At 38.3% G+C, this 23,365-nt stretch overlaps 1 protein-coding gene across 1 annotated transcript in view; it reads right to left on the reverse strand.

The window, feature by feature from the left end:
* Positions 1-23,365, reverse strand: part of LOC145662083 (phospholipid-transporting ATPase ABCA3-like) — a 314,987-nt gene that overhangs the window by 20,221 nt on the left and 271,401 nt on the right. The window contains exon 5 of the mRNA XM_081727423.1: positions 20,487-20,703. Within this exon, the coding sequence (XP_081583549.1) occupies positions 20,487-20,703 (217 nt within the window). The remainder of the gene's footprint in view (positions 1-20,486; positions 20,704-23,365) is intronic.

Raw genomic sequence — 23,365 nt, forward strand, 5'->3', positions numbered from 1 at the left:
TCACAAGTAAAGCAGTGTCCAATGATGGGGGGCGCAATATTGACAATGTCAGTATAATTAGACACAAAGGATAGTTCGGGGTCCTTAACCTTCTGCAAACACAAAATATCAGCATCGTGGAGCGCTATGAAGTGCGCTAATAGCTGTTTATTTGGTATGCTGCTTATAGAATTAATGTTTAAAGTTAAATACGAACAGGAGTTGACCCCAGCGTTCATTAGGCAAAACACAAGAAGCGTACCCACAAGATAAATGTGTACCTTACAAGACCGGTAAAATCTCCAGGACACATACCTGCAAGTGTACCTCTCTCTCTCTCTCTCTCTCTCTCTCTCTCAATGTTTTGATGCTCCAGGAACTCGTCCACTGAGCAATGCAGACGGTAAAATGGGGATCTATACTTGTAGAGATGAATGGTCCAGGATGAATTCGGGAACAAAATAAGTAAACACAATCGAAACAATCACTTTATGTGGAACACTAACTATGTCGAAGATACTATATATTACAAGCTGCAATGAATAACAAGAGCACTGCACTGTTGATCACTTTGACACTATTACAAGTCGTAGTTGTTCACTATGTAATATTGTAGCAGATGATAAAGAACGAGGTGGTTTTTGTTAGCTAGTAAGAAAGACACTGTTACGGGGCTAGTGAAATAAGCAGAATGAATGACTGTGTTGAGTATCGGACGGTAACTAGGCGTTAGAAAGCACTGAAAGGTCAGGTGGTCAATAGAACCTTCATTTTTTCAACACAAACGTGAGGGGCGCTGCTGCTGTTTATATTGCTGGATGGGAGTCTGAGCAGTATGAAGACGAAGGCGAGAATATAAACAATGATGTTTTCTTGTCCAATTGTGAGGGGCCTCCCATTTTCTCGTGGTGGGAATCTGTTCTAGCTGCCAATAATAAATCTCTGGTCCTGATCGTTGTTGTTGTTGGTACGTTCGCCATTCGGTTTGCCGTTTCTGGAGCAGCATCTCGGCGAAAGAAGATGCTGCAAGCCGGAGATCAATCGGTGTGCCATGCTGGGTTGCATATCTGCTCAGGACATCGCTGACTTCGTTCCCGGGAATGTCGCAGTGGGATGGCGTATGAATTAACGTAACCACTTGATGATCGTTATGTAATATTCGAAGCTGCTGACCAATATTGATATGTAACCATGTATTGGCAGATGTCCATGGGTGTTCTACATATTCCTTGTAACGCACTAAGGCTATCACTACAAATGCCCACGATAGGTAGTTTTCGTTGTAGGGCGACTTTCAATGCCGTGCGAATTGCCCAGCTTTCTGCTAAATAGATTGATGTATTCGGTGGAAGTCTGTGAGTCTGCGTAATTAAGCGCTGGAATATAAATTCCTGCTCCAACCACAGATCCATGTTCGGTATGCTGTTTAGAAGCATCCATGTAAGTTAAAATGGTATTTGAGTGATGAGATTGAATGTGGTGTTCCCAGAGATGGCGCACTATCTTAGGCTGATTGGAGCGAAGACGTTTGAAAGAGACCACCGGTTGCTCAAGTGTGGGAGAATGTAGAAGAGTAATATATTGTGCAGTATAACATGGTAGTTTTGGTCCGCGATGCAATTGATTGAGCCAGGTATGAATACTAACGAATGCTCGATAAATCCAAGGTAGCTGTTTATAATATGGAAATCGGGTACGGAGGTTGCTATTGTATAGGAATTGTAATTTCGGTAATAATAGGGAAGAGGTGCGTTGAAGGAGGATTTTTTTAGACACAAAATTGGTTTTTAATGGGAAAGGAATTATTCCAGCTTCTTCTAAAAGTGCTGAGGAAGGTGCCGTCTTTGGTTGTCGGAATATAATTCGCTGTGTTGTGGCTTGAAGACAGATGTGATGTTCGCTGATCCGTTTGGGTAGTGGAGAGAGTAATATTCCGCCATAGTGAAGTTTTGCATCCACACATTGAGTACTGACTTGTTGCAGGGAGGATATATCTGTTCCCCACCCCTTGTGGCTGATGCAAGACATCAACTTAAAATAAGGTTGGGCTTTAAGTGCTATTGTTTTGAGATGATACTTACAATTTAGTTTAGAATCGAGATGAAAACCAAGATATTGTAAAGTAGGTGTAACTGGTGAAGGAGTGCTATTTATCGTGAGATGGATTTGAGGTTGAAAACGTTTTCGGGTGAAGAGAGTGCAAGAAGATTTCGCCCAGTTGACTCACATGCCGCTTTCAGAGGTCCAGCAATGAAATTATAGGGGAGCGTCGTGCAAAATGCGTAGCCCGTCCACAATGTTAGAAGTTTTGACATATAACAACATGTCATCACAGTATTGTTGATTACGAACCAGTTTTCTAAGTCGTTGATGGAGAGAGAGTGTATATATGTTAAATAGAGTTGAACAGAGACTAGAACCTTGAGGAATACCCAAGGGTGTTGAACGGTAAGAAGAATATCTGTTATGGTATTTGATGCAGATGCGACGCTGTACCAACAAATTGTGAGTATAGCGGAGAAAAGATGTAGGAAGTTGGAGTTTTGCCATATGAGTGATGAGGCAATCGAGAATGATGGAGTCATGTTCCAGATCCAGTTTAACAGCAATCAAATACTGTCGATGCTGAAATGTGTTCCAGATATCGAGAAGAAGAGCAGCAACCGAGTCCAAAGATGACATGCCTTTTCGGTAACCAGTTAATGTGGGTGGGAAGATTGAAAAATATTCCAAGTGCCAGTTCAATTTAGAGAGGATGATCTCAAAAACTTTCACAACGCATGAAATAAGAGTAATCGGACGATAGCTCTGAGCCAACCCGATAGGATTGTGTGGTTTAAGTATAGGGACTACCACTAAGTCTTTAAATGAAGATGGAATGTGTCCTGTCCTCCATATCTGAGAGTAGATTAGAAGAAGTACGGATCGACCATATGGAGATAGGTCATACAAGTGTTGACATCTAATCTGATCTCTCCCAGGAGCTGTGGATCGCCGAGCAGTTAACACCAGATTCAGTTCTTGGATGGTGATATTCTTGTAGATTGGTGAAACACACTCCGGATCGAGAAGAGGTTGTATAGTTCGTCTGTCATTCAGTGGTTCTGGAGGTGTGAGAAGGCGATGAAATTCGTCAATCCAAGGCGGGAGACTTTCAGTGGGAACTGCTCGTGAAGGAGACCCTGTAATTTGGTTACGTATAAATGTCCAGATAGAAGACGAAGTAGCCTGTGGGTAGAGCGTGGCACAAAATTGTTGCCAGTGTTGTTTGCGACATTGCTGGATGTATCGTTTATACATCGCCTGGGACTGGCGATAGAGTACATATGTCTGTTGACTCTTCTCTTTAAAAAATGCCTTCTGCTTCTGTCTACTATCATTTAGGAGTTATTGGCAACGCCTGTTCCACCAAGGAAAATGGGAACGGGATGCTTGAATTCGAGTCTGGCCAGGAATTTTTGAAGTAGATGTGGAGGCTTCTGAGGATGCTGTTTCTATAATATGTATGAAATAAGAGGTATTGATAGGAGTGACTTGTGCAGAAAAAGACCGGAAAAGTTCGTCGGTCGCACTCTGTTATGTTGTACGATTGTATGATTGAGGAATGCGAAAAAAGGTTGGGGCAGCTGACGAGAGGTAAGCCTTGGGTGTTCTCGGAAAAGTAACTCCTTCAAGTGTAGTTATGATAGGAAAATGATTGCTGCCACCTGTATATCCATAGACACTCCAACTATGGTTTGCATACAGAGCAGAACTGAGGATGGTGATGTCAGGCGCACTGGGATAGCCATTGAGGTTCGGGAGGCGAGTAGCAGTCCCATCATTTGCAATGAGGCGAGTTGTATGGTCCATTGCAGCGAGAAGGTTCCGGGCAGCTACGTTGGTGTAACGATTGCCCAATTTTACACTTTTACAGTTCGGATCGCCCACAATAATACAGGGACCTTGGATTGAAGTAAATAATTGTTGCCAGTAATTAGTTGTAGGAGGGCTGTCTGGTGGGGCGTAGATGTTGATAAAAGTGAGTCCAGCACACAGCACTCCGAGCTCGACAACTTGTATTTTTGTCGAGCCCGTTGGTGGAAGTGTTGAGATAACACGAGCCGGTAAAGAGGTGCGGATACCCAAGGCGATTTCACCGTAGCGGTCATCCCGAGGACGATGATATACTCTGTATCCAGATATTCTTAAGTTGTCTTCAAGGCGAGTCCAGGTTTCTTGTAACAGTATGATAGCCGGAGTAAAGAAGCGGCATAGTTACGATAAAAACACCTCCTTGCCACGAAATTGTTGGATATTCCATTGGAGTATTCTTAACTGCTGCAACTGAGTCATTCTTGTATATGTTCCAGAAAGCGAATAATTCGTAGTAGTAGCGCCTGTAAATCTAATGCGGTTAGTGGCTGGGTGTCGGACTGAAGTTGGGGAGTTAACTGATGCAATTCCTGTAGTAGTTCCTGTTTCTTGACATGATTAGTATCACGTTCTTGGTTCCAGACTGGCTTCGAAGAGCCGGTGTACAAGGTATCTCCTCTGAACGTGCGAGTCCGTCTAACCGGAGAGGATCCTGGAGAACCTATCAATGCACGTTCTTCTGAGGAAGAGTAATTTGTCGAGGTTGTATTAAACGATGGTTCCTGTGGAGCCGATTGGATAGAATCATGTCCAGTTGGGCGGCGTCGTTTTTGAGGAAGAACGTGGCGATGTTCCTCGTGGAGCTCTAGTTCTTTACGAGAGGGAGGTCGTTGGGGTTTGGGAGAATAGTAGTAAGAAAGGGTGTTCACTTTCGTGGAAGAGGAAGTAATTGGGTGGCGCTCGGGCGTGAACTGCTGAGGTGAACAAGGAGTGGGGAGTAGAAATTAGAGGTAGGTACAGCCGAGTAAGGGTTAGGAGATGAGCGCTGCAAAGGAGGCACTCGTTTTTGCGCTTCATTATAAGATAATTTTTCCAATACCATGAGTTGACTAATTCGGTCATGTCGTTTCCGGGCCGGGCAGGTGATTTCAGTGGCTGCGTGAGGTCCGTGACAATTGATGCAGCAAAGTGGCCTGATGAAGTGTCAGTACCATGTGAATCTCCACATTTAGCGCATATTGTTTGATTGGAGCGGCACCCAACTTTTCGGTGTCCCAGATGGAAACAATCCCCCCAGCACTGTTTGACTGAGGGAATATACGTTGCTATACGGAATTTCGCATAGTAGAGCGAGCATTCCTCTGGCAAATTTTGAGAGGCAAAAGTAAGTACCCCTGTGGTGGTGGGGATGAACTCATTATTTTGCCGGCGATGAATGCGGCGGATATGCGTTATTTATGCCCTACAGTATATCGAGCCGCCGTACGTGACGGACGTGTATTTCTTGACCTCCAGAAATCAGTCAGGTGTGAAATATGGGTGTTGGTGTGGAGTGCTGGAGAGCAAGAATAGGCCTATTTCAAGGTATCGCTCGTGGGCAGTGTTGCAAACTAGAAACCGGTCCGTGCTATGACGCTGCGTTTGGTGTGACAATAAGTGTAACTACGGTAGTAGCGATTCTCGTAATTATTAGCGGCCTTGAGACAAACCCTGGGACTTATTCAACGGACGACTTATTCAAGAAATTAGAAGAAATGGATAAGAAAATTACGGGACTGTATGACGTGGTAGGAGATTTCAAGAAGCAGATGAATAATGTAGTGGAGGAAGTAACTAACTTACGGAAGGACAATGAAATGCTAAGGCAGGAGATCGCAATAAATAGGGAAACTATCGACAAACTGGAAAATCACTCGAGACGAAACAACATTATATTCCGTAACATACGACGAGAACCCAATGAAACGTGGGAAGAATCTGAAAACTTAGTGAGAGCATTCTGCAAGGAACAATTGGGAATCGAACTTAGATCGCATGATATTGAAAGGACACTTCGTCTAGGGAAGGGTCAAAATTCTTTAATCATTGCTAAACTTTCTTCGTATAAGACCAAAACAATAATTCTAAAAAAATGCATTTCGTGCAAAAGGTGCTCCTGTTGTTATAACGGAAGACTTTTCAAGAGCCGTTCGAGAGACTCGAAGAGAACTTAACATGTTTTTAAAGGAGGAGAAATCTCGTGGAAAGAACGTTAGGCTTCGGTTTGATAAACTCTATATAGATAACAAACCTTACACACTAAATGAATTAAAGGCTGCGAAGAGTGAAGTGCGTGTGAATAACAGTGAAGTGCGTCTGCATAATAGTGGAATGTCTCTGAATAATAGTGAAGTGTCTGTGAATACTGCAGTAAGTGTGGAGTCCAAAAGAGCATCAGAAGCCGGAGATGGCAACAGTGGCAAAGGAATGTCATTCTGAAGCACAGGTGACTAAACCAGTTACCCCCCGCCACAATCAACCCTCTAGTTCTCATCCTTCAAGAAAAACAAGAGCAACTGTGTCTCGGGGAAGGGGAAAGGGGCGACCTTGACAGAAGGATGACTCAGTTTGCTGCATTGTTAATCCCCCCAGCAAATCTGATAACAAAAGCAGTGCTCAAAATAAACAAAATAAACCATTTTCTGTATATTATCAAAACGCAACCGGACTGCGAAGCAAACAATTTGAATTCTATACAAATGTATTAGCGAATAATTACGATTTAATTATAATAACTGAGAGTGGGCTTTGTGATGGTATACACAACGCGGAATTCTTTGATTCAAGATATACCGTATTTCGCCAAGATAGGAATCTTGAACTGACTGGCAGGGCTAAAGGAGGGGGAGTTGTTGTAGCTGGGCTGCACGTGCACTCTGTTTATAATGTTGCTTCATATGATAGGGGATTTGAATGTGTAATAGCAAAGGTAGCAATAAGGTCATCAAACGTATATGTATGTTCTGTTTATATACCACCGGATTCAAACATGGCTGTTTACGAAAACTTTTTTTAATTCATTGAGGGCAACATTTGTGTGGGAAGTGCTGTTTTGTGTATTGGAGATTTTAATATTCCAGAAATAACAGGAGTGGCATTTTGTTTGAGCATTCAACTGGTATTTGTAAAAGTTTGTATAATTTCATGAGCTTGTTTGGTCTAAGTACATATAACAATGTTGGAAACGAAAATAATCGTACATTAGATTTAGTAATATCTAACATAGAAGGAGTGGAAGTTGAAAGAGCGGAAATGTCATTGGTATCCGAAGATCGCCATCATCCTGCACTGGTAATCTTATGGTCATATAAACGACCACCAAAAATGAAATCCCAAAATAACTTCCAGGGTTACAACTTTAGAAGGGCTAACTTCTTAAAAATGTATAATGGTTTATCAAATGTGAATTGGGACTGTCTTAAGCTTTCAAATTATGTTGATGTTGTAGTAGATAAATTTTACGAAATACTTCATAACGTTTTAGGTGCAAGTGTTCCTCCTAAGAAACTCACTAACCATAATTATCCGTGCTGGTTTACGGCTAGTATCATTAAAACACTTAAAGCAAAATCATACCATCACGAAAAGTGGAAAGGGGAATATTTCATTTCACAGAGAGGAGTTTCGCAAAATGCGCAGGGAAATAAAACTAGAAATATCGCAAGCTCTTAGAACGTTCATATTAGAAACGGAAAATAAAATAGGCACGGACCCTTGTTATTTCTGGAACTACATTAAAAGTAAAACTAAACATATTTCAACTGGGTTTCTTACCTTTAATGGTTAGGAATTAAAAAACAACAACGATATTGCTAATGCGTTTGCTAATTATTTTCGGTCAGTATACTCAGATGTCGATGCTAAATATAATATACAACATTACACTCCTGACAAACCTGTATATGATACATTAGATCTGTTAGTACTCAATGAAATAAAAATGGAAGAAGTAGAAGAAGCGATAAGAAAATTGAAGCCAAAAACGTCTTGTGGTTCAGATGGCATACCACCTTATATACTAAAAGGTTGTATGGACATTCTTAAATATCCCATACATATTATAGGGAATATCTCAGTAAAGACAAGAATTTTTCCAGAAAAGTGGAAAGAAACCATAATCTGTCCGATACCGAAGGCCAACGGAACTAGAGATATAGATAAATTTAGACCCATATCAGTATTGTCACCATCTTCAAAGGTATTTGAACAGATTATTTATCAACGTGTTCTAAATCATGTGAAACACGTGCTATCGACCTATCAACACGGCTTTGTACGAGATAAATCAACATCCACGAACCTGGCCATCATTACTAACTACATCTCAACGGAGATAGATAAAGGTAATCAGGTGGATGTAATCTATACTGACTTTTCTAAAGCCTTCGACCTAGTGGATCATGACATTTTACTAGCCAAACTAAACTCTTTCCACTTTTCTCAAGAGTACAAACAGTTAATATCTTCCTACTTAAGTAACCGTAGGCAATCAGTTGTTTATAAAGGGTACATCTATGAAAAGTTCAATGCTTTGTCAGGAGTTCCCCAGGGCTCAAATCTCGGACCGCTTTTGTTTCTCTTAGCAGTGAATGATTTGCGGACTAGAATTAAACATGCTAACTGTCTTCTATTTGCAGACGACCTCAAAATATATATTAAGGTAGATTCAATTGATGATTGCGAGAAAGTACAACAAGACTTAACTACCATTATGGAATGGTGTAATAAAAATAAATTTAAAATGAATGTAAATAAATGTAACTTCCTACGTCTTACACGTAAGAAAAGTTATGTAGACTATACGTATTCGATTGATGGGACAAAATTAAGCTCTCCCAAGTATATCAAAGATCTTGGAATTTTCTTTGATCAAAATTTAACGTTTAAGCATCATATGGAAACAGTAACGAGCGAGGCTTATAGAAACCTTGGTTTTATCATGAGGCTAGGTAAAGAGTTTCGTAATGATTTAACTTTAATGAAATTGTACTTCACTTACGTTCGGTCAAAGTTAAAATATGCTAGTGTTGTGTGGACACCAAATATGCAAAAATACTGTGATATGATTGAGGGAATACAGAAAAAGTTCCTAAGTCTTCTAACGTACAGGAAAACTGGGCTTTACCCGAAATATGAATCTTACAGAGAGTTACTGGAAAATTATCAACTACCCACTTTATATGAAAGAAGAAAATATAATGATCTAATATTTTTATATAAATTAATACATGATAAAATTGACTCTATTGAGCTGACTTCGTTGCTTTGTTTTCAAGTACCATCAACCAGAACGAGGATAGGAAACACATCTACGTTTTATCAAAGAAAGGCAAGAACAAATACCCTTCGGAAATCTCCTATATGGAGGATAAGCACTCTCCACAATAAGGTCGAAAAAGACTTCAATATTGATATATTTAGCATGTCGGAAAGTGTGTACAAAAGAGCAATTAAACAGGCATGTTTTGAAAACGGCATATAAGGAGCTCATATGCTAAAGACAATATGAATGTATTTTTTTAAATTGTCTATTTTGTAATGTTTATTTCTTTTAATTATTTGTATATCTCATTGTTTTGTATTAATATGTATTTAGTTGTCAAAGACAACACAATAATTGGGCCTAGAGCCTGTTGTGTTGTGCTTGAACTAAAATAAAAATAAATAAATCTGTTTTGAGTTCGACATCCATTATGTCAGTGTCCACCCCTGTGATCACGCCAACGGAATGGGTGGCGTAGGTTGGTATGTATGCTTTCCATTCGTTTTCTCGTAGAATCAGGTTAGTCAGAAAGTCATTAACTTGCTTACCGGTATAAAAAAAAAAACACTTTAATAAGATTTCGTCCCGTAGGTTGAAAAGATTTTATTCCTGGAACCTTATTGTGAAATAGTAGTCTACCAAGACTTAAGGGGTGTTTGCGCCCAATATTTGGATTGATATTAGAAGAAGGATCATATGTCACATGCACTACGAAATCAGGAAAGTGATGGTTTTGGTAAAGATTCACCAGTGGTATAGTTTCAACGGTAACCTCTGACGCTATAGGGATTGCAGAATCAGCAAATGTATTGTCTGTGGAAGGGTCCGTGACCATGGAATGTAAAAGAGGAGGGTCTTCTCCCCATTGTTCAGCCATGATTAACACTTCCCTATATCATATAAAGCGTAATATGAATTATATGAATCACTGTCACAAGTAGAACAAATTAAGGAAACATTGCAATTAATAACACTCAGCACTTCACTCGCGATTATATAATCACTCGAGTACACAGTACCACGTGCGAAACCGAACTGAAGTGTACCTCGCCCGCAGAACAACACACACACTGACTAAATCTGCGAAACACCATACATATTGTTGACCACACACAAAAAAATAAGCACTGGATTGTAAACACAAAACCATGAACTTCTCGAAAATAGGTTAATATCTTTGCTATACACAAGCAGGAAAAATCCAAATTGACATAGCTTTCCCACATAACGCAAGTAACACAAGCAGGAAGCAAAACACCAGAACAGCATACAACTCGTGATGACGAGACGAAGCAAAGAAACCAGGGAAGTCTTACCACAGTTGCTATTCCACAAGGTCAGACGTTTGGAGGTTACTCACACTTTCCCGTATATTCGGTTTACGTTTTTTCACGTGTTTTACTGATAATATAGGTGAAAAACAGTTTGAATCATCATTAAAGACGTCAGCGGGCAGAGGTACTATATCCTGGGTAGAGGTACTATACAAAGCACTATATCCTGGGACATGCCATGCTTAGCAGAAGGAAGACCTGTCGCTGGATCATGAAGTACTATTGTCGCATATGAAGCGAGAGATGAGGGTGGTGTACCTGGGGGGCCTCGGGGGAGCATGGTACCCCGTCATCCAAATCAGTGGGAACTAAGGGTTGCTTAGCTATTAATATGGTAGCGGATGAGTCAATTGATGTCAATTGGGGGAAATCAGTTTCTGAAGTAGACAGCGGTGTTGACACTTGTTGGGACGTAGCGTCGGAATTTGTAGCACTAACAGAGGATGTAAAGGCCACAGGTCGTTCGGGTACATGGCGTGTAGTTTTTGTAACTTGACGTAGATCTGTCATTACAGGAGTGTCCCCTTCCAGCCGCGTGGACTGGGCAGGACGTAGCCGTTGTTTACACGTGTAAATTAGGTGATCGAGTGATCCACAAGTGTGGCAAGTTTGTAACTGTCCTGGATAGGGGACATTGTCTTTAATAGTGTCGAAATGTAATCGAGTAGGGATATGTTTTTTTAACGTCATCGAGAATATCCTGTTACCATTACAAAGGCGTGTAGGGAACACAGTTTTCCAGATTTCATACTCAACACTTTTAATTTCACTATAATTACATAATACCTGAGACACTTGTTTATTAGGAAAATCGAATGGCAAATCCATAATTTTAACTCTCGTGAGATTAACTTGTGCGTCCATAATATACACATCACTGACAGATTGATCAAAATGGGTAAAAGATAATTTGTCTGGAGCCTTAGACATAAACTTTTCGTAACTATCACTATTTTTGAATTGAACAAACATGCAATACTCTTCGTTATTGAGCTATAAAGCTTGGATATTCTCAAATATGTTGGGAAAATGTACACATAACCATGCATGTAATTCAGCCGGGCTAGGGCGTATCGTGCGTGTGGTTTTGCCAAAACCAAATTTTCCACTATTCTTGTGAAGTTCTTGCATGGTATCACTAACACTGGAGCCACAAAACACTACCAAAACTTGCAAACCCTGTTCAGTTATAGTAATGTCGAAAGAAAGTCGAAGCTCGCAAAAACAAATCACTATTCCCGGAGCTTAACTGTCAACGTCTACTCCCAGCAACAGCCAGTCAGCGAATCCTACCACTGAGCCACTGCGGCCCCCTATAGCTATTGAAGTATCTGCTTATTGCACTATGGTGTTTTTTGACTTCTGTGTCTGAGATGAAAATGTATTGATATAACTGTTTTCTAATCGCTAAAATATGACATTGATTAGGGTCGATTGTACCATTCTCTGATAAAGATAAATTATCGGAATGATCTAACCTTGTCGCGGTAGTAAGTCTAATCTTACACAAGATAACACATGACCACTGCGACCTGTGTTATCTTAACTGACGATTAAAAGATATCAGGATAGTGTAGAATTGGCCCTATAACATGCAAATGTTCGAATGGTGTGAAATTATCAAAAATAACCTGTAACTGTCAAGCTAATTTATGTTTGAAATAACGGGTGAAATAAAAGTTTGGCCACGGTAGAGTAACTGAAGAAATACGCTTCTGATCAAAAAAGCGCAAAAAAAAAGTATTTAATATGTTTCAAGAAGCTATCCGATGATATCAAACGCAACACTCTACCCCTACCTTTTGGAAAGGAGCGGAGGGGGGGGGGAGAATGCATTGATTTTTCAAATGGAAACTCCAATATTTTCTTGAAGATTCGGAGACTACATCCTAAATAATATAAGGTATAATCAAAACATTTTCGTCGATGTGTGATATCGCGCTGTAATCGGCGAAATTAGATGCTCCCCTCTTCGTTCATGAGCTTGATATTAGCTCCGACCGTCTATTTTGAGAAATATGCTCGGATCAACAAAATTATTCAATGGTACCGAACACGATCCCGCACTCTACCACTAGGTGGGGTTAGCTGAAACATTTTAATGGAAGCCTTTATTTCTTATTGCAGAGTCGGATTCTGCGCACAAGCCTGTATCAGATTTAGTCGAAACATCGTTGTCGCTGTGTGAGGTAGCGCTGTAATGGCGAAATCAGGAGAACTTCCTATATGAACTTTAATTAGCTTCAATGCTGTGGACATGGTGAAATAAGTATACATGTGATCAAAAAACAAAAGAAAATGTGTGACTATTGGGTTTGTTAGGGTGTTTATCGTTCTTATTCCGCAGCGGGAAGCGAGAGACGGGACCTACAGTTGAAAGTGGGATCCGAAGCTCTATTAGGTTTTGGATCCAAGACGTTCCCCATAAGCAATTGCCGACGAAGTTCGTCGGACCGTCGTCGGTTATTGCGTGGCAGCAGCGAAAAGGGTGAGCTAGTGCTGGTTCAAAGGCGGCAGCCTATTTGTCGGCTTGGCAGCGGACACCGTGACGGGCCCGCCGCTGTTCAGGAATGGCAGCTATGAGACAGACGCACAGTGGGGCGAAAACGAAAAAAGCTGGCCAAAAGTAAAAAAAACGAATGTTAGTAATATAGTATTTTTTTATGTAGTTGGCTAGAGTGATGTTAGAAGGGCCCAAATCCATAAATAGAATAGGGTTTTTACTTTATTCCGACTACCTGAGCCATTCTTAAGTAGACCTTTCAGCATTTCAAATGCGTAGAGAACAATAGAAGAATTGTGACGCGTCCGTTGAAACGGTTGTAACTTTCCAACGCGTTCATAGTTTTTAAATCTGTAAAGTTTTCCTATATCGTACTGGTAAGTAGAATAAGTGTATGAAGTGAAAAATTAATAATAATGATGTAATAATTTATAATTTGAATCGCAAGTCAGGAAAAATTTTCACATTGTTTATATATTTTATTAACTTAAAGAGTTGAAAACATTATGTGCACCCTCGTGCACCACGTTCATATTTTGTAGAATGGTAGTCTGAATATTAATTAATGCTGTCGACAAAAACGTAGCTGCCAAAACGTGCCAATTACGAAGCGTGTTGATGTTAATTATTGTTCATTTAGTGTACAGTGATAAGCCGTTGCAGTTATCATAACCGAATCAAATACCAATAATTTGTGTCATTTAAGTAATAATACATTTCTAATAAATAAGAATGTAAGTAACAAGTAATTGTTCATCAAAATATATGAAAAAAGTGAATGTTGTTAAAGATACATTGTGAAAATTACGAAGTATGTTGACATTCTTTTTATTCCGCCATTTTGGATCCGCCATTTCGTTTGTTTTTCAACTTTAGTTGCAGAATCGTAATCAGCAATCGTAATCGTCATCAGGCAATTTTAAATACCCTGTGTCAATATGAAGATAATACCATTCGTTTACAGCAATTACAAGAGGTTAGGGACAAAGCACAAGAAAATCTTTACAAACGTCATAAAACAACGAAAAATGTTTGAAACGAGACATACGAAACCTGTTTTTAAAGAAGGAGAGAAAGTTTGGATATTGGACACTACAAGAAAAAAAGGTCATGCCAAAGCATTCAGCGGAAAGTTCATTGGTCCAGGCATAATTGAACGAGTGGAAAATCCAAATTCGTATTTTGTTAAGTATAAGACCGCCCGAGGATTTTACAAGATAGACAGCATAGCAGTGCAGAGATTGAAGAAGTTTCACGAGAAGGAAAACACGGAAGAGGAAGAACACCTTGAAGACTCTGACGAAGAGATGCCTATCAACGTCTGCACGGAAGACCATACGATGAAAAAGAAGAAGACGAGACACGAAGACCATCAAGGACCACCAACTGAAGAGATTTCCAACGTTATATTATGACAGATTCGTAGTACCAAGAAATCCCAGGGAAGATTTATGGTTTGTTGGTCCATGGTATAATAGAAAATATTTTAAAACAATAATTTTATTGTTGTGCGGTTTCATTATGTTCTTTCGAAAATACTTGTTTGTTCTGATGTCCTATAACGAACGCAACTTCCAAACATGTCTGCTGGTATCTAAAGTTATCAGAAAACTCACGAAGTTATTGCATAGTGCATGTATTCTTACTGTATGTGCACACACATAATCCACTTAATATAGATGTAATATTTTTTCATTGCCGTATTATTAAATAATCTGTTATATTCTTTGTGTTTTTGTCTACCTGTAAATTGATAATACTACACATTTGCCCTGAAATCTACGTGTTCTCAGCTCTTCTGAAGAAGAATGACAATCAGAAAGAAGCCAACCAGCCAGGTGACCATAGCAACAAGGAAAGAGATTGCTGTTGTGAAAAATCAAAAATCTGTGTATTATGATACGCGTGAAACAAAACTGATATGAGGACGAGAAATTTCATCGAAAAAGCTTCCATAAAAACTTTCAAGCCAAAGAACTGCGGCAAGAGAGTGACACTGCAAAACTGCAAAGGTTAAAATCGATTTGCGTCCAAATTCCTACAGAATACGACACAAACAAAATCGGTCTATCGCTGGGTCTACCAAAATTTTACAAAATAATTCGATTGCTAAGTTAATCTGCTGAATCGTGTGGGGCGGAAAATTGTACAATCTTGGTGAATAAATTCACAATATTTGGAGCGTACTGCTGTACGGCAATGTATCAGACATCCTGTTTAACGAGGAGCAGTGGGTATTTTGCCAGAGACCACGAGAATGTGGATCACGAGAAAAAGGGAAAGGGTGGGTCATGGGAATCGCTGGTGACATATGTCACTGGCATTACTGAACGTGCTATTAAAGGAACACTTATTCAAAAGGAAGATGAATCAGTACGGCTACAGATTCAAGAAGTGGATCTCATAGTAGCCAGAATGAGATACCACAACTTATTCCAGATCGTCAAGCTGAAATTGTTCATGAAAGGGACATACCTGAAGATAAATTCGTTGAATGCGTACTCCGTGTAGGTATGTCAGTAAGTATTTGGTTATTGAAGCTGCTTTGTTGTTATTGCGAGCTGTTCTTCATTACTATCGGCAGTGTGATTTCCTTCGTTGCTCCCTACGGCGGGATTGCTACATTCCATGAGCTCAGAATTATCTCACCTCCTCTTGCAGTTTATATTTACCTTTTTAACTAGAAGTGATACACGAATCCTCGGAAATAATTCCATCGAAAGGAGAAGAACACAGATGAACCTTTTAATATTGATGGCTGGAGGTCATCACCACTTTCGACAACACAATCATACATTGCTGTTTTTAATTCAAATATTTGTGGATGTGAAGAGGAATGTTCCGTACTGTTGGACAGAGTTATTAATTCTTTGAATCTTCTTCTTGAAAATACAGAAGATATTTTTCCTGGATAGAACTTGACATTTCTACATTATATTCCTTAATTATGTGTGCTAGACATATGGATAAATCTGGATGAAAGGTTCTTCTTGTGCCATGTAAGCATTTTGAATGTTTTCTTTGTACTAGGTTAGTGTTCACCGTGTCATTTATTGAGAGTCTTTACGGCATAAGTTGTGATGCTTCATTTCGGCTGCTATCAGATCAAATTGTTAAATCTGAAACTGTAGTGATTCATTTTCTTTGCGAATAGCTGTTCCTTTAATGGCACGTTCAATAATTCTAGTGATACATGTCAATAGAGTTTCTCATTAAACATCCTTTCCCTTTTATCGTGATCAGAATTTTAGCACTATTTCTGGTAAAATACGTAAACCACCTAGATAAACAGAACGTCTGCCACATTGTCTACAGCAGTAAGCCTCAAATATGATCAAGTATTCAATAAGAGTGTACAATTTTATGCTCCACGAGATTCAAAACGCTAACTTAACAATCGTGGTAATTTTGTAAAACTTTGGTAGTCCCAGCGATAGACCGTTTTTATTTGTGTCGTATATTGTAGGAATTTGGATGCAAATTGATGTTAACAGGTGCAGTTTGGAGTGTCACTCTCTTGCCGCCGTTCTTTAACCTGAAAGTTTTATAGGAAGCTTTACTCGATGAAATTTCTCGTCCTCATATCAGTTTTGTTTCATGCGTAGTATAATACACAGACTTCTCGATTTTTCACAACAGCAATCCCTTTCCTTGTTGCAATTGTCGTCTGTTTGACTGGCTTCTTTTTGTTTGCCATTCTTGTTCAGAAAAGCTGAGAACACATAGATTTTAGGGCGAATATGCTAGTATTATCAACATACAGATAGACAAAAACACAAAGAATATAACAGATTATTTAATATTACGGCAATGAAAAAACTGCAATACATACTGTATTAAGTGCAATTATGTGTGTGCATGTACAGTGCATACATGCATTGTGCAGTAACTTCGTGAGTTTTCTGATAACTTTAGATACCAGCAGACATGTTTGGAAGTTTTGTTCATTATAGAATACCAGAACAAGAAGTATTTTGAAAACAACATAATAAAACCGCACAACAGTAAAATTAGTGTTTTGAAATATTTTCTATTATGCAATGGACCAACAAACCATAAAACCTTCCTGGGGGTTTCTCGGTACTGGGAATCTGCCATAATATAACGAATGAGAAAATCAACTAGAATAATTTGTGTCGCTTGTTTTCCATAGCAAGTAAAACGGAACTTTCACACAAAGTCATACTTGTGCCTCCATGAAAATAAATTATCATGAACCCTGTGTAAACTATAAAATATATATTTTCTCTGCTGCTATTTGACGGATCAAGACGAAATTTTCAGTTTAAGTTGAACATAAAGTAGGACATATAAGTACATTTTATTATGCTCTTAGTTTGCAGAGTTGCCACGTAATAACTAAAGGATTTGCGAGAAGTAACATTTTTAGGGAAACGTTCTTAAATATCCCTCAATTATTTTCTCTTTGTCCTCAGAAATGACTCGTTCATTATGTAAACTGAATGCCTACAGTATTACAAATCGATCGAGGTGTAACTTGTTCCAGTGTTGCAATGACGGTCTGATATACGGTCATTTAAAGAGATCCCATCGATGTCTGTAAAATACACGGATGGTAAAGGATTAGGGGCCACAGGACCCAGGTGTTGCACTTTTATGTTGACCATCAACTATGTTTTGATTCTCTGTACCCTAAGGAACAGTACTAATATTATTTTAGAAAATTCCCCAAGTTATCATCCCCTTGTCCCTTGCTCTGGTATGACTGTATTTCTAGTTGGAATTTCATTGACTGGTTCCATATGCAACCTCACTGGTAGCTTTGCATGCTACAGTAGGATTATTTGAATTTTTTTTTTAAAAACTGGCTTTGTACGACCTGTTTCCTTGTAAAAAAAAAAATCTAATCTGATATCATTAACACTCTCATCAGTATTCACTCTACTATATATTAGGATTACAACCTACTCAGATATCTTGAAATCATAATCATTGAAATTTTGGTGGATACCAGCTGAGTTTTTAGAGAACGTAGGAACTCTCATTACATCTGTCCCATATTTGCGAGGCACTATTTTCACCTTTTCTATGGAAAGCCGGAATAACATCATTACCGATTAATGTATGGAAAACAGCATATCTGCTCTTGTCTTGTTCAATTGAGAGATAAAGGTCATGTACAGGAATCCAACGCATGTTTTGTTTTGGGAAAAGGCAGTCCATAGTTGCTCTGAAGGGTTGGCAGAAGCGTAACAGCTATGATGTGAATATTTGTGTTACTAGTTTTGACCACAAGAAGTTAGTTTACTAGTGTTTAGTTTTCCTACCTTCTTTTGCTGTTTGTTTGCATGTACAAAGTTCCTAGTATCGACCTCTTTATGACTGCATGCTGATAGTTCACATAGACTAAGGGAGTGGGTGCTAACAGTATTTTTGTATCTAAGTCACAATGACTGTATTCGATGCAGACATGTGTGTGATTTCATCAACAATATAGGCAAACAGTTGTATTTTGTTGTCACTGTGTTCCAGGAAGTTCTTCTAATTTGAAGGAATATCGCCATTGAGTCTTACTCTATGTACTTGCTTTAATCTGGCTTCACCCTTCAGAGTCGATGCAAGTATACATCGAACACTACATAAATACTGTTATAGTATTGAGAATATGCTGTGATTGTGGGAAGAACATCATAGAGTACATAGTCTTCAAATATCTTTAAGGCTTGGATGGCAGGCTGTTTATGAGTGCAGCTCCATCAATAGTGATGACGTATGTCAGTGGCTTATTATCGGACATTGTAAGAAGTTGTTCAAGGATGGCAACAAACTGGAATTTCTGACATCTGGAAAGCTTCTTGCCATCACAACAAGCAGTGGGAAATGGATTATTTCTGTGGTAAAAGAACACTTCCAGATCACATTTTCTACTCTGATAAGAAATCAACAATTGGAGAATAGGCGGCAATCATTTTAAGCATATTATGTATTAAAGGACTGGCATAGGCTCGTTGTTTTGAAAAAAATTGTAGAAGATGGATTTTTGTCATTCCATAATTCATGAATTCCTTGAATTGAACTACTCACTTTTCATAATGAGTTTTTAGTAGTTCAGTTTCACGGAGGTAGACGATGCTCTTTGTGTAGAGTGGAAATAGTTTGCTTAAGGAATTGCCCCTGTCTGTGATAGCTTGAACATTTTTCAACACTATCCATTAACGCCTTCTGTGCTTGTACTGTATTTTTGTGATGTTTAGTGTGTTTATTATCCTCAGATCCTGCTTCATACTGAAGTGACTGATTTCAGGCCCTGCTAGTTGCTAAAATCTACCTTCTCAGCGTTGATGGATCTCTTGATACATCGACTGCTTCTTCATCTTCTTTAACAATAACATTGGACTACTCATGGCAATTATTGAAAACCATCGGCTTGATTTGCGATCACAAACGGCACCATTTAAACTGCCTAGCTGAGAGTATTTCGAAAACTGTCGAAGAAATTTTAGTAAATCTTTGTGAAACCTGTACAGATCTTAACTGAAAGTAGCGGACATTTTTTAAATGAGTTTCCCAAATTGTGATTATTTTCTCAACATTGCTGAAAGTGTACTATTGAATACGAAGGACATTGACATCGGTTTAGCGCATTTATTCTCCTATATAATGAATGTTTTCCCATGCGTAAAATAACTGCCTCGTCGAAATAATGGCCATCATCTTGATAAAATAAAACCTCCTTTATTTATCAATGTCACATCTGTTTTGCTACGAATATAGTATTCGATACAAAAATCTTCAAAATTTGTTAAGTCTATAAATTCTGCTATTTGATAAGTACTTTTCAATGTCCGAAATATTCATCATCTTGAAAGTTGCCGCTACCTTGAAAATAAGCTTCCCTGGTTTTATAAATGTCACCTCTATACTACTAAGAAAGTAGAATTCGATAAAATATCTTTCTACTCGGCTCAGAGTACTAATTTTGTTATAAAGTAAATTTTTTTCTGAATTTGGAATATCCATCATGTTGAAAAAATGGCTTTTATTTTGAATATGAACTTTCATAACTATGCTTTACATCTCAACACTGCTAAAATATAGTATTTGAAAGCGTTCCAGTGAATTATTTCTGTAAACCATCCAGTGAATTATTTCTGTATACAATAAGCGTTGTTCTGAGCTTGATATAACCATTACAATTGAAAATGAACGACATTTTAAAACTTGAAGCCGTGTGATCTTAAAACAATACCCATATCAATTTCGGTAGTTGTTTGCACTTTTAAGTTGCCTGTGTGGTCAAATGGGTTTAGTAGTAATGCTGTTGAAATTCTAGAAACAATCAATTGTTAGCACTTATGAATGATAAATCTGAAATATGCACTTCTCCTTTAGCCTAACCGGCATAACCGTGGGACGTTAAATTTAAAGATTTCATTTCATCTGAAATATGCAGTTTACCACGGGAGGACTGTCTAACCTAGGAAAAGATTTGTTATACTTTCAATAGAAAATAAAACGTTAAACTACGAGAATGGTATACAACAATACATACAAGAGTTTCATCCTTCAGGTCACAAGGTTGAAATGTTTCTTTTATCGCTTCTTTTACGTCTTCGATGCTTTCAAAGCCAGCGGTTTTGCTGCAGTTTACAATAATTGTATATCCTCTGGTGTAAGATTTCTTCAAATTTGGCACTGTGTCACAACATCGTAATTGACCATTTACTATGATGGCTAACTTGTCACAAAGCGCTTCACACTCCTCAACACTAAAAGAAAGCAAAATAAAAATTTACGTTTGAGAAGAAAGAAAAATTAAAATATTTTAAAATGTTCTCACTCATTTAAAGTAACATTTAAAAAATAAAATCTCCATAATATAGTAAGTTTGGGTAGTAGTAGAAAATGGATCGATCTGGGCCATATTACAACAGCATAGAACAACTCAGGAGCCCCTGGGAAATCGAGCACCTTACACCGTCAACCCACGGTCTTTTACGACCTCCATTTTAGGGGTGTATTTTTTCCCTTTTATGAGCACTTTTTAGGGGGTGTACTCGTTCTCTTTTATGAGCACATTTTAAGGGTGAACTCGTTCCCTTTTATGAGCATATTTTCCAATCCCTTCGAACACATAGCAGAACATCAGACTACGTAACATAACACAAGATCAGATAACAGATAAGAATATGAAACATAGAAGGGATGTATTCATTCTCTTTTATGAGCATATTTTCCAACTCCTTTTCGAACATAGCAGAAATTACGAACACATAGAAGAGCAGATAACACATAAGAGTACGTAACATAACAAGGGTGTATTCATTCTCTTTTATGAGTACATTTTAGAGGGTGAACTCGTTCCCTTTTATGAGCATATTTTTCAACCCTTATTTTAACATAGCAGATAATACATAAGACTACGTACTTTTTCCACCCCTTATTTTACCATAGCAGAGAATACATGAAGACTACGAACACATAGCAGAGACTACGTAACATAACAAGGGTGTACTCGTTCTCTTTTATGAGCATATTTTTCAACCTCTATTTTAACATAACGAGACATAGCGAAGATTAAACATAGTCTATTTTAGGGGTGTACTCGTTCTCTTTTATGAGTACATTTTAGAGGGTGAACTTGTTTCCTTTTATGATCACTTTTTCAACCCCTATTTTAACATAGCAGATAATACATAAGACTACGTACTTTTTCCACCCCTTATTTTACCATAGCAGAGAATACATGGAGACTACGAACACATAGTAGAGCAGATAATCTTTAAGAGGTGGACTCGTATGATCACTTTTCCACCCCTATTTTTACCATGGCAGATAATACATAAGACTACGTAACATAGCAGGGGTGTACTCGTTTCAACCCCTATTTTAACATAGACAATGAGCTCATTATAGCACCGTGCTCAGTAATCGTCCACCCACGGTCTACAGATAGTCATTTTAAGGGGTGTATTCATTCTCTTTGATGATCACTTTTTCCACCCGTATTTGAACATAGCAAATTCATTCCACCCCTAATTGAACATAGTCCATTTTAAGTATGTATTTATTCTTTTATGAGTATCGTTTCCAATCCCTATTCGAACACAGCAACAAACTAGAGAATAATGGGGATGTACTTGTTCCCTTTTTTAACCCCTATTTCCCACAGAGACTACGGACATAGGAGACTACATAGCAAAGAATTCCTTTTACCTGGGCCTTATAGTTTATGTGGGATACGCCCTTTGTATGACAATTTTAACCGATTTGGATGAAACTCGGTATATAGGGGTTTACGGACATGCTGATTACGAATATCATATTTATTTTTACCTGGGTCTTATAGTTTATGTGGGATACGCCCTTTGTATGACACTTAAAACCCAATCACTCGTAAACGAAGCAACATATTGAGGTGCTGTTTCCACATTTAGCAATAATTCATCAACTACTACAAGTTTCAAAAATAATGACCATCGAGGTCAAAGGTCAAAATACTTAAAACCTAATAACTCGAAAACGGAGCCACATATAGAGATGGTGTTTCCATATTTAGTAATTGGTTACCAACTACTACAAGTTCCAAAATAATGGGAACATGGAACTTTGAAAACTTTTCTTACTTTGATATGATCTCTTCTGCTGTGATTCAAATTGGCCAAGCATGCTGTCACGATTCCTCGTCCTTCATCAGTTTTCTCTAGTACGCTAATTGCTATGTAGTCTGTTCTACACAATTAAGTTATAATTGAATTATTACGCAACTCTGGTTTGTTAAATCTCACGTTCAAATATTTTATGAGCCTTACTTAGTGACGGGAGAGGCAATTTAAATTGTTATCTGGATTACACAAAAATAATACAAAATGTAGCACCACAAAGGTATAAAATTCTGAGCTTTTCTTCTGATTGTTACACAAATGAAATAGACCACCCAAATTTATTAGAGTAATACAAAATGTTATAAAAATACCGAGCTTGTTATAATGGGACTTCTTCCCTTTCTTTTCGTGGTTGGTATAAAACTAAAAGGGGCTTTTTACTAAAAGGGAATGTTCTATATATTACTATATGTATATATTTAGTAATAACACATAATTACATTAAAATAATGACAAGAAAAATTCTAATGCATGCTTTGGAAATCTATATATATAAAAATTAAGTGACTATGTTTGTTACATTATATCTCTTGAGCCATCGTGCCGATCTCAATCAATTTTTAACCTAGATGAGGTTCGAGCCAAGAATGTCTTTTATAATTTCACTTTGTCGGCACAACAAAAGGGAGGGGGAGTGGGATATATATACAGTGGCGGATCCACGATATGATCAAGAGAGGGGCTAAACCATAATTTGCCGTTTTATCCAGTGTAAAGCAGAATTGAAACCCATTTTATCCAGTGTAAACCTGAGCGTCAAGGGGGT

This window comes from Thermobia domestica, chromosome 10 (assembly GCF_964235325.1).
Source record: "Thermobia domestica chromosome 10, izTheDome1.hap1.1, whole genome shotgun sequence".
Classification (NCBI taxonomy): domain Eukaryota; kingdom Metazoa; phylum Arthropoda; class Insecta; order Zygentoma; family Lepismatidae; genus Thermobia; species Thermobia domestica.